Source organism: Chelonoidis abingdonii, chromosome 4 (genome assembly GCF_003597395.2).
Source record: "Chelonoidis abingdonii isolate Lonesome George chromosome 4, CheloAbing_2.0, whole genome shotgun sequence".
Classification (NCBI taxonomy): domain Eukaryota; kingdom Metazoa; phylum Chordata; order Testudines; family Testudinidae; genus Chelonoidis; species Chelonoidis abingdonii.
Window position 1 is genome coordinate 128,923,557 of NC_133772.1, and position 12,745 is coordinate 128,936,301.

General features: G+C 38.6%; 1 protein-coding gene across 6 annotated transcripts in view; it reads right to left on the bottom strand.

Moving 5' to 3' along the window:
* Positions 1 to 502: 502 nt before the first annotated feature.
* The window catches only part of BCL11B (BCL11 transcription factor B), a 102,563-nt gene continuing 90,320 nt past the window's right edge, over positions 503 to 12,745 (bottom strand). For all 6 annotated transcript variants that reach the window (XM_075065673.1, XM_032773749.2, XM_032773745.2 and 3 more), the window contains one exon: positions 503 to 7,586. In XM_075065673.1, the coding sequence (XP_074921774.1) occupies positions 5,575 to 7,586 (2,012 nt within the window). In that variant the 3' untranslated portion in view covers positions 503 to 5,574. The remainder of the gene's footprint in view (positions 7,587 to 12,745) is intronic.

The window sequence follows — 12,745 nt, forward strand, 5'->3', positions numbered from 1 at the left end:
ACGAATGGCGTTACTCCATATTTACATTAGAGAACAGACGCCCTGATCCAGCAAAGCCCCCAACAAACACACCGCTGGGACTGCTCACATGCTGAAAGTGAAGTATATCCTTAAGTACTTTTCTGGGTGGGGGCTTGAGAGCAAAGTTCAGCTCAGAAAAAACAGAAACAATCACGCTTACCTTCTAGTAGTTAAAGCTACTTGTTCCGGGACATTTTAAGTGTTTCAAACATGCCTCAGGTTGCACTGCTTAAGGTTCCAATTCACGAAAGCCCTTAAGCATGTGCCTTACTTAAAGTATACACTTAAGTCTCATTGGCTTTAGTGAGATTTAAGCACATGCTTAAAGTTAAACAAGTGCTCAAGGGCCCTTCCTGAATAGGGATGCTTTCCTGAATCGATACCTAACTGAACTGATACAAAGATATTCCGTTAAGTCTAATGGTCCTGTTTTTCAGGTCCTCCCAAATTTAAAATAAACAGGAAAGACAAGATTTGGAGATCGAGTCAAAAGTCCAATTTATTTTTATAACTTGAAACTGGAACAAACGTTGTTTTGAACGAGCGTACAAATGAAATGGTAGACACATGCTGAACTCAACATTGGTGACAATAAGGGAAAAAAGAGGCCAAAAATCTTGTACAGAGAATAAAAGGAACAATAAATATTTCACTAAGCCATATTGAAATGACCTCCAGCCATCTCAACATTTTATCCATAATAAAAAAAAAGTGCTCTTGTTTTTTAAACAGAGCACAAATACCAAGCAATAATAAATAGTTCCAAACTTGTAGTAAAAGACAAAACCTCCAAGTAAACAACAAAAGCTCATACAATAAGTAATAGAAAAAGGTAATAAAAATATTTTGCCTTGCCGGTACAAATGCAAACAACTTAAATCAACATTACTTTGCTTTGCAGTTCTAAAATACAGAGAGCACCATAAAAATGACTTTGCTTGTGATAAACAAAACCTTGGACTGTCTTGTACTCAGGACTGGGATGAAATGCTGATTTTTGACCCCTTTTTTTCATATAGATATTTTCCTTCCCAAAATCCCCTGCTCCCACAGAAGTCAGCTGAAGTTTTGCGACTGACTTCAATGGAAACAGAAGTGGGCATTGGAAGTAATAAATTTCAACTTAAATAAATGTTAAACTGAACTGTGAATATAAATATGGCAGCATAATAGCTACTGTATGTCTATGTAATATTGTGCTTATGGCCTAGTAAAGTATGATTCTCCGAAACAGGAAAAAGAGGGTCTCCATTGTTACTACAGTCTGTAGAAACACATTCCTTGTGCTTTTTGGGTGACTTACCATTGGTTTATGAATGATTTAAGTCACGTGATTAGACAACTGCTGGTTTAACTACCTTAGTAAGAAACAATAGGACTAGTGGTGCTCCCAAGCAATTTGGTTTAAAATGAAAGCTGATTTTTTTTTCTTTCAAGGAACTGGTCTTAGACTGGAAACCTAGGATTCAGCGCTGATTTTCATTATACTGGTGTATATTCAGGGGTACTCCACTGAATTCCATGAGGTTGCTCCAGATTTACACCAGTGTAACAAAGATTAGTATACGCCTTTCAGGGGCCAGATTCCGATCTCTGTTACACTGGTATAAATCAGGAGTAAATCTTATGAATTAATCCTGATTTACACCAGCATAACTGAAATCAAAACTTCACCCAATAGGTAAATCTTAGGATAGGGTGTAGTCAAGCAAGAAGGCAGCATCTGCAAGATAGCTAGGTCAAATTCTGCTCTGAGTTACAACCATGCCATCTCAATGGCTTCAACTGCACTGCACAGATGAAAGTGAAGGAAGAATTTGCCATGGTGTTTTTTACCACCTTTTTCTGAAACAATGCAATTTTCCTCCTTCTCTCCCACCTTAAAATATTCAATAGACTGTCACTGCCACTTCTGCTATGTGTCCCCATCGTGACCGAAAAAAAAGAGAGAGAATAGAAAAGAGAAATCAAAAGGCACAGAATTTCATCCCAGTCCCTCAAACATTCAGAAATTTATGGAATGTACAATTAGGAGTACAGCAGCAAAGCAGATAATAACATGGACTGGCAAGACCTGTACATGGAATAGGTCCTGTTCTGACAGGGAAAACGAGGGCTGTGCCTGGACCAACTTTTCTTTAATCCAAATTACAATTGTACCAAGAGCAGGTTACTTTACCTATGACAAAGCAGATGCAACAGCTCTTGCTTTTAAAGAGTAAATTTACTTTATTCTGGAGGGCAGGAGTTAGGGGAGTGAGTGGGAGGCAGTGGTGGTAGAGAAGATGCTATAAACAGCTAATCATTTGCAAGGGGGGGGGGGAATCTCCTCTCTCTCTCTTTAGAAGAGGAATCTGTGGAATGTTACTTCAAACATCTTTACAAAAACTGAATTTCCCTTAACATGAATAGGCAATAATCCTCCAGCCTGGTTCACCCATACCTGGTAAAACCTTGATGCAAGGGGTCCAGGCAGCTTTGAAGATATTAGAGCCCTGTGGGAACAGCACATTTTTTTTTTGTAGGCCATTTCTGACAAAAAAAAAAAATATATACACAACTAAAATCACTTGTGAACAAAATAAAATAAAATGAAAAACAAAAAAGCACTTAGTTATTTTGTTTTGTTTCTTTTACTTAAAGGTCGTCTAACAACCCCACCCCCCCCCCTTTTTTTTCCTGTACAGTAAGGACTTAACATACAAATTTTTTTTTTGCAATATTTTATCCTGCCAAATTAAAAAAATATATTATTGGCAGCCTGTTTGTTTGTTTTTATTTTTATTTCCAAATTCACTAACAAAAAGGTACATTAAATCCCTTTAAAAGGACAAGCGTACAGTTAAAAAATTACAAGCTTCAGTAAAAATACAGCGAGTGCCTACATCATATGAATCAACCAATATCAATATCCATTCCAGAAGGGAAGGGAGGGGGAAGAGAAAAATAGGTATAGGTCAGAAACGTGATTTTTTTCTGCAAAGCAATAACAATATTAAGCACTTTTTTCTACATACTTTTTCTACATGGTGTAGCAATCACCTTTTAATCCCCAAATACAAGTTTCTATACATTTTTTGAAATAAAAATTCAACACCCAAGGCAGAAAAAAATTTACTAAAACTCAAGACTTTACAGTTACAGTGACAAGAACAAATTTATAGACCCACCATTTAAATTTTACTGCAACATTTTCAAGGAAAAAAGAAAAGGTTTTTTTTTTTTCTGGTTTTTTGTTTTTTTGTTTTTTCTTTCTGGTTTTGTAAAATGCCCAAGCATTCTCCATTATTACAAATACTGGTCCACTTTTACAGTAATCAAGAAATTTTAATATATATAATATATACTAAAACCCCGTCACCAAAAGAAAACAATATACACATGGCCATCATGGCATTTTTTTTTAATAACCTATTAAGCAAACTTTGAAAAAAAAAAGATTGCTCAAACACACATACACACAATTTTTTTACCCTTGTATGTATTCAATACTGTAAACGTATTTTAAGACAGAGTGCACTAAATTTAACTTTTAAAAAAAATTCGCCATTGTTCCTGAATTGTTTTTTTCTCATTCAATGATAACTCGTAATTTGTGTCATATGAGTTTTAATTCAGCAGTAAATCATTTCCATTCCATTTCCTAAGCAGCGTTGTCCTGAAAAAAAAAAAAAGGCTGAGAATAATTCAGCTAATGGATGTCCGAAGTTGTGCTGGGTATGCATCTTCATTTGATTGGGTCTTATGGCATTTTCATGTCCACTATCTTCAACCAGTAATTTTTTTTAAAGTAAATGTGGCTCTTTTTTTTTCCCCTTAAAGAATGTACTTTTCTTGTTTTACTTTTTTAAAAGTCTTTTCATTTCACAAAAACGTTTTGCATTTGTCTCAAGAGACTCAGATAGGAAGATCAGTTTTCAAGGCACTCACGTCAAATTGAATGGCAGTAGAAAAACTGTCCAATAAATTATTTTTATTTTATTTTTCTTTATAGTGCCAGTATTGTGAATGCCATGCTTAGCAACACTGACACTTAATCTCAGCTGTTCCCTTACAGTTTAACCCACCTTTGGGCCAAGGAGAAGAATATGATGTAATTTCTTGTTCAGAAGCCATTTTCTCTTAAACATAAACAAAAGTTTTAAAGTGCGGGTCAACATAATGAAAATGTCTAAGCTTAATTGTCCACTCTTCGTTATTATTAGTACTAATATGCTAAAAAATAAAACAACTGGAAAACAGAGCAGCTGCATTTTTTTCCTACAATGCTTTGCTCATATAGGGCCTGCTCCTGCTCCCAATTAAGTCAATGGGAAAACTCTCATTGACTTCAGTGGGAGCAGAATCAGCCCATCGTACGTATAATGATTACTTTTTCCCCTTCCTCACAATAACATCGTTGTGCATTATATGAGATAATCCTGATATTTTCTACTCGCCATCCAAATACCTTATAAATTCTGTTCTATCGGACTGAGAAACCTACCAATCAGCCTTAGTTACAATTGCCTTAATTATAGTGATTCCAGTTGCAGTATACTACTGAGCTAAGTTGGTGGTTTGTACATATATCCCAAACTTGTTTAGATTTGTGTGTGTCCATGCGTGTGTGTGTGTTAAACTAAAAGAATGGCATTTCATTCATCCAAGGGTGGAGAAGGATGCTACAATACCTTAAAAGAGCTTTTATTACAACTGTGAGGATTCTTTCAGTTATTTTAATTACTGAACCTGGAACATGTGACAAAATGGCGGCATCTCAGTACATATCATTAATAACGCTAAGAAACTATCTGATAATAATCCACAATTAAGAATGCTATTGCTTTGTTCAATGTAGCTGCCTTCAGAAAATACCTGCACCCATGTCTTTTTAGTTGACATAACTTTAATGTTGAAGTCTACATAGAAAAGGCCTCTATCTTTAGCGACATTGTCAGTGCTACATACCAGATCCAATTCCAAAAGAAAGTGCTAATTTTAAAGATTGTTATCCGCTGTACAATTTTATTTTCCCTAATCTCCAAGGTTATTTTATAAAAAAGGAAGAAGAAGAAGAAGAAGAAGAAGAAGAATTCAGTTAAAATGTTGGCTTCTTCACAAGAAATTACACATGCTTAGCTTAAATTTCAACAAAGCAGCGGCCCCAAAATTATAATTTAAAAAGATATGCCTCTCCCCCTACAATGCAAGTAATCTCAGGCTACTACTGGGTAAAATTAAAAAGGGATACCCAACAAAATTTTAAAAGAAATTTAAACAGAAAGAATAAAAAAAAAGTACCTGCACATGCCAAAAAATTACAAAAACCCAATAAATACAGAAATTATTGCACAGTTAAAAGGCTCCACAATTTTACTGCCTTAATCAACCCTCAGGTTTAATAGAACTTTGTAGACACAGGTTATATTTAAGTGCCAAGGTCTGGCACCTACTATAGTTATGCTAAGTTATGTTTACGGAGGCAAGTTAGGTCAGCTTTTCTCAGTTGGCAATAGTTAAACTGTACAAATTAAATGTTACCTAGACCCCTGATTTAACCCAGTGGGGGTCTTAGCTTCTTTCTGCCTGCTCAATTTTGACGTCATTTGTCAGCAAATGTTCTCCATGCCACTTTTTCATGTGTTTCTCCAGGGTGCTGTAAACACTGAAGGGCATCTGGCAAATGTCGCAGCGGTAGACCTCCTTTCCTATCTGGCCATGCGTTTTCATATGACGTGTCAGCTTACTGCTCTGGGCACATGCATAGTTGCAGAGCTCGCATTTGTAAGGCCGCTCTCCAGTGTGGCTTCGGCGGTGCACCGTTAAGTTGCTGCAGTTCTTAAAGACCTTGCCACAGTACTCGCATGTATCGCTCCTCCGCCCTTCCTTTGAACTGGGTCGACCGGGACCAGGTCCACTGATGTGGGGAGTGCTGCCTCCACTCGCTGTCCCACTGCGCCCTGAGAGACCCCCATCTAGCATGTCACCTGGTGGAGTGGAGAAACGCAGGCTTCCGTTCTCTGAAGAATGCTCAGAAGAGGTTGCAAAGGGGGATTGTCGGGAGTCTGTGAATCCTAGAAACGGATCCTTCATGAAGTGCCTTGATGCTGCATACCCTACCAGCCACTGGGAGTAAACATTTTCAGAAGGTATTATTGTTGCTGGTGGTAAGTCCAAATCTTTCTCTATTTTTATTCTTTTAGAAGAGTTGTTTAAACTGGGGCTCGTGATAGGTGTTGGCTTGCGAGGGAACAAGCCTGGGAAGGGCTCACCTGGGCCAAAGTTTCTTCCATTGACCGTCCCTTCCTCAGTGCGGTCAAGCTCTCCTGCCACTGAGTCTTCATCGCCTGTGTCTCTCTGACAGAGGTCTTGAGGACACAGGTCTCGCTGATCAGAAGACCTTTTCATGAAGCTACTCCTCTTCTGTTTTTCAGCTAGCATGTCATTGTATTGCTGGATGGCACCGAGACTTACATTCTCTATAACTTTTCCAAGGACAAGGGATTTTTCATCTGGTAGCGATTTGGAACCGTTCTCTCGGTTACGACTTAGCTCTGAGTCCATGCTGAAGCTTGACTCTGGCCTGCTCTCATTTTCAAGCTCCTCTTCCTCCTCCTCTTCTTCTTCCTCTTCTTCATTGTCATGGCCCAGGGAGGGATCACTCTCATTCCTGAAATCTGTCTCACTGGATTTTAGTCCCTCTCCAGTGAGCTCACTTGTGCCTGGCTCAGGAGAACTTGTGGTGGAGAGTCCATCGTCTGACCTGCCTGTCATGGAACCAGCTTTGTGCATATGTGTTTTCATATGACGTTTTAGCTTGCTGGCCTGAGAGCAAGCATGATCACAGAGTTGACATTTGTAGGGCTTTTCTCCTGTATGACTGCGTCGGTGCACGATAAGATTACTCTGGAACTTGAATGTTTTCCCACAGAATTCACAGGACTTACTCTTCGCCTGAGGCTGCGGCGGCGTAGTGCTGCTTGGGGGCATTGGTGGCAATGGCGGAGTGCTCAAAAAGGGTGATTTAGGGCTAGGCTGGAAAGGATTCAACAAGCGATGCATAGGGTTGGTGCGATTCGGTGAGACTGGAGGAGGGGTAGAATTGTTTCCTGCCAGTTCTCGAAGCCTTCTGGAGAAATCCATCGCTGGGGACTCAATTGCCATGGGGTTTAAACGCATAACTCTGTCAAAGGCACTGGGATGCTGGGCAACTAACCCCATTTCTTCGGCACTAAGGCGATGTGGATCCAGATGATGACGAGGCGGTGGGCTGAACAGTGGAGGTGTGTTGGGGAGCCGACCCTCACCAAATCCGGGGTGATCACGTAGGATGGGGCCCGTCATCCGCAAAAGACTAAAAGGGTTGTTGTCTCCAAGGAAATTCATCAGCGGGGACTGTGCAACAGTCTCTGGTCCCAGAGGAGGAGGGATGGTGATGCGTGGAGTAAGGGAACTGTTTGAAGGGCTGGTTTCCAGGTAGATGCGGAATCCATGTGTGTTCTGGGCATGCTGAAGCAAGAACCAAGCGCTATTAAAAGGCTGCTTGCATGTTGTGCAAATATAGCTTGAAGGCTCATCTTTACCTAAAAAATAAAAAGAGAGAAAACACTCAAAAAATAATACAATGGGGAATATTTAAATACCATTGGCATGTACTTTATTTCATTAACAGATTTAGTCCTTGGAATTTCTGAAAGGGAGATTTAATTGCAATTTATTGATTGATATAAAATGTTGTCCAGCATATTTACTCATCCAACATGTTTATCCGCATACATGACACATACTTGCATTATGTGTAGTATGTCTTTATATATTATATCACACAAAACCTTATATAGGCATATTTTTGGAACATAGGGATCAAACTCGCTTCACACATTTATTCCATGTAAAAATACTTGTTTCAAGAGATTTAATGTTATGTATAAAGTCAAAAGAAAATGTGATGTAGTAGGTAGATCTGTTTTATGATATCTAAATAGGCTGTGGTATCACGTTCAGTCTTTAATTTTACATTTTTATACACTTTACTCAGCACTCACCCCAGATCTTTGCTGCATTCATTTAAACATGCTTCAATCACGCTGTCCCCTAAATTTTTAAAGCAGTATGTGGGTATTTATCTGCACAAGTCCCATTAAAGTCAACAGGAGCTTGGAAAACGTATCCCTGTATAAACCACTTTGACATTCTCTCTGCCAAAACACCAAGAAGTCACTCAAGTGAAATATCCAGTAATCAAAGCTGACAGCACAGTTGCAATTAACAGTAACAAATGTCGGGCAGTGCTTGAACCGGATCCCAAGAATTTCTGAGCCTGAGCCTGCCCTCCATCGCAGAAATAGTAACCAGAGCCAAAAACATGGTTTTCTATTTGCCTTTCTAGCCTCCTTTGAACAACTGTATAAGGTGGGAAACATTCCTTTAACCCTGATTCAGTTTACATAAAAGACAGGTGTGGACAAGCCCGCAGTAGAGTCATAATTTTACTAGCTAAAATATTCCAGCCCTGGACACAATATAAACTTTTTACTATCTTCAAAAATGTGGTCTTTTCCCCTTTAGTGCTCCCGCAGCAATCTAACACCTATAAATGCATAAATACATGTCAGCTTGAAAATCACACTTCAGGACTGTTTTTTTAAAGTGTCTCTTTGAAAGTAGCTACCTTTTATAGAAAAACTAAAATTGAATTCTTGGATTTCTTTCTATGACTTAATATATTGTACACAGTGATGGACCTAAACCAGAGCCCTGACTCCAAATGCAATACAAGTTTTGAAGTTCAGAACCGGGACTGAGCTTCCTGTCTTTCCCTCTGCATAATGAACTGAACCAAATCCCAGCTCGCAACAACTGCAAGAGTTTGGCTCTGGATCTAAATTTTTCAGCCCACTTCCAGTTGTAGGTATTAGATTATGCAGAAGCCTGTTGCTCAGCCATTATGCTTGAAAACAAAAGTGTTTATAGGTGAATTAACTGTACTATCAAAACTGCCTTTTTAAAGCTAAGTGACTCACAGGGTATGTCTACACTGCAATAAAGCACTTGTGGATGGCCTGTGTCAGCTGACTCTGGCTGCGGGGCTATAAAATTGTAGTGTAGACATTCGGGCTCAGGCTGGAACCCAGGCTCTGGGACCTTCCCCTAACATGTGGTCCCAGAGCCTGGGCTCCAGTCCGAGCCTGAACATCTACAATGCAATTTTATAGCCCCGCAGCCCAAACCCAGCGAGCCTTAGTTATCAGACATGGGCCAGCTGCAGGTGTTTAACTGCAGTTTAGACATGCCAATGGGGACCAAGAAAACTTAAGCCAAAACACACCAAAAAAAAGGAGGGGAGCGGCAGGGATAGCTCAGTGGTTTGAGCATTGACCTGCTAAACCCAGGGTTGTAAATTCAATCCTTGAGGGGGGCCATTTAGGGATCTAGGGAAAAAATGTCTGGGGACTGGTCCTGCTTTGAGCAGAGGATTGGACTAGATGACCTTCTGAGGTCCCTTCCAACCCTGATATTCTATGATTCTATGAGAAGAATAACTGCCACTGACTGTATTCCAGTGTTCTAAGCTTCCAGAAATGGCTCCTGACAAGAAAACCTTAGACAGAGGGAAAATGGGGGATATTTTATCTACCTATCCAGCTATCTGGCCTTATCTTCACAGCATCCGTGTGCCTACAAAAAGAGAGAATAGAGAAAATTGTATCTGATTCTACCACCTTGACTCACCTAAATAGGCCTATTTTTAATATTCAGTAGAATATTTTGGGGGGAGTAGTTCCTTACACCACAAGCACTGCTACTGATTTTAATAGCCTATTCATGTGAGTCAAGGTGGTAGAATCAGGCCTTTTACAAAAAACTAATCTGGCGTGGAATGCACTTTTGTTTGATTTACGTGATCTTTTCCCATAAGTTCTTATTTTGCGCTCAGAGGGGAGATAATTAAGAGTAATATGCTAAACTTTTGTGATTAATCTGTAACAATAGCTATTGTAAATAAAAGAGCGGTGGCTATATTCTCCTTCTAACATGCATACATAACTCTTATTGACATTAATAAGAGCTGCATGCACACACCAAATGGAGCAGATACAGTATCCTTTAAAATCTACTTAGTGATGAGGCAGTTATAGAATTTTATGTCAACTCTGAAGTCGAAGCAACATTAAATGCTCCCATTATTACTTCAAATATTTAAATTTCTGTTTTTTATAGAAATATGATGAAAATGTCTAGACTTTTAACTTTTCTTGAACAGCAACATATGTAGTATAAAAAGTGACAGAAATCACTGAAGCACACTGAAGTCTATAACATATTCTGTCAAAAGCTTTTTTTAACAATATGTTTTACCTCAGCTCACCCTAGAATGGTTTTAATAAAGCCCTTTCTCAAGTGCGATCTAATAGCAAATGAAGTGCAGTGTCTTACAAGGTCATGTATCTTCCAAAGAAAGAGTGCTCTGCACCTTTCACCTCCATTTTATCCACTCTAATTAATCAATTTATTACCCACAGCTGTTCAATTCTTTCATTTTTAGAAGTCACACTGTGCATGATATTTTATTCTATTTTTAATTTTGTGCACGCGTGCACGCGCATACATGCACACACACGTGTGTGTATGTGTTCTTATAAGCTTGCTCATCTAGTACAAGAACTGACAAAATCCAAACAAAACCAAAAAAACGTCAGCTGTAGGTTAAAAAAAAGTTTACTTCAGAAAAGGCACATATGTAAGAAAAGGAATTCCTGGGCAGGCTGAGGATCAAGGCTAATTTAAAACTGAAATGGCTGATTAAAAAAATTAGCCTCAAAATGGCAGCTGGCTAGGAGCTTGCTACTACATGTTATATGAAGCTCAGATGTTTTGTTTTGTTCTCCAAAACTTCACCTCTGTGAAATTCAAGTGAGGAAAGTTCCTTCTCCCCAGCTCCTTTTTAGTTTTCTTTCAAACGGAGCAAATTAGTGTTTATTGCTGAGACAAGATTTATGAGATATCGGTCATAACAGAATCAGTATTCTCTTTTTTTGTTTTATTTAGCTTTTATGCCCCTAAACTCTTCTGTTCAGGAGACCCCTACACAATGGCAAAACTGACTGCAGGCTACCTGGCTACCAGGCCTCTGACAGCTTTTTCTTTTCTTTTGTTTTTTTTTTTTAATACTTTCACAACCCTCAAAGGCTCTCCCTAGATGCATCTTTTTTAAAAAATAAAATAAAATGTTCATTTCCATATTATCACTTCGTGGTTATCTTGCCTAAAAGTTGCCCTGAGCAGTGTAGATGCTCACTTTTAAGTACAGAACAATGTCAAAAAGTCTTTGAAGATCCACTCCGAACAGTTTTATAGTCTAAAACTTGCTAAATATTTTAAACATGCCCAGGAACAGTCATGTATTTCTCAAAAATGATTCTCATATTTAATAATGCAGTGCACCTACACTGTAAAATTCTTTGTTATAAGGCTACTTTTGATATATAGCACAGTCTCTTGCCCATCTCACTGAAGTTAAATAACCCCTTTATAACAACTAGCTACAGTGGCTATGCCATGCCCTCTTTATCTCTTAAGCACATGCCCAGTTTTAACCAACATGAGTAATCCCACTGAAGTCAATGAAACATAAGTATATGTTTAACTGCTTCGTTGAATAGGCATAGGATTACACATGCGCTTAAAGTTAAGCATATGCTAGCTAGTTGCTTTATTGAATGGGGCCTGAATGAACACATTTCAAGAATGGAGGCATGACACTATCATCTTTAAGCAGACAAAATTTCTGATGTCAATTGCTTCTGGGGGAGAAAAGGAGGGCTTGAGTTTATTTTATTATCCTTATTAATTGGTGGGTATTTATTTATGATGAGATGACCAGTCCTCATACTGTAATTTATATAGTGGGATGAGAATCCAGAGCATAGGATGGGCACCTACAGAAAGTAACATGACCGGGGACACGTGTTTACAGATTCACAGATATATAAATTTTAAGGCCAAAAGGGATTGCTATGATCATCCAGTCTGACCTCATGCATAAAGCAGGCCATGCAGTTCATTGCTTTCTGCATCTAGTCCAATAATTTATGGTTGAACTAGATCATATATTTTAGAAGGACAGCCAATTTTGATTTAAAGACTCCAAGTGATGCAGAATCTACCAATTCCCTTGGTAGTCTGTTCCAAATGTTGATTATCCCCTCTATTAAATTTTTTTTTATCTTATTTCCAGTTTGAACTTTGCTGAGTTCAATTTCCAGCCACTGGATCTTGTTATGCCTTTATCTGTTAGATTAAAGAGCTCTCTAGTATCATATATTCCCTCCCCTGAGTAAGTAATTATAGACCGTGAATTTATTGAACACTTCTGTCTTTTCTGCATATAATAGCTAAAGGTTGTCTTTGCCAGAAATATTAACATTTGTTCCCTCCCTTGCTATGTGATTGATTAAGTTTCATTCAAAATGTCAAAACAATAATAAGACTTTTTTTTTTCTTTTAATGAATGGTACAAAACAAAGCTAAATTCAGCTTCCTTGCCCCCTGCCCACCCATAAAATTCTGGTTTTATGTTGGGCACCTAGCAGACAGGTAGGTGGAGTAAATTCCACCCATCCGAACTTCTGCTTAATGCTAGAGCAACTAGATTTTGTGAGTCAGCTGCTCCAATGTGTATGCATAATCATGGAGCTCCCAACCGGCGCTCTGCAGGCCTATTTGTGACCAATGCACAACT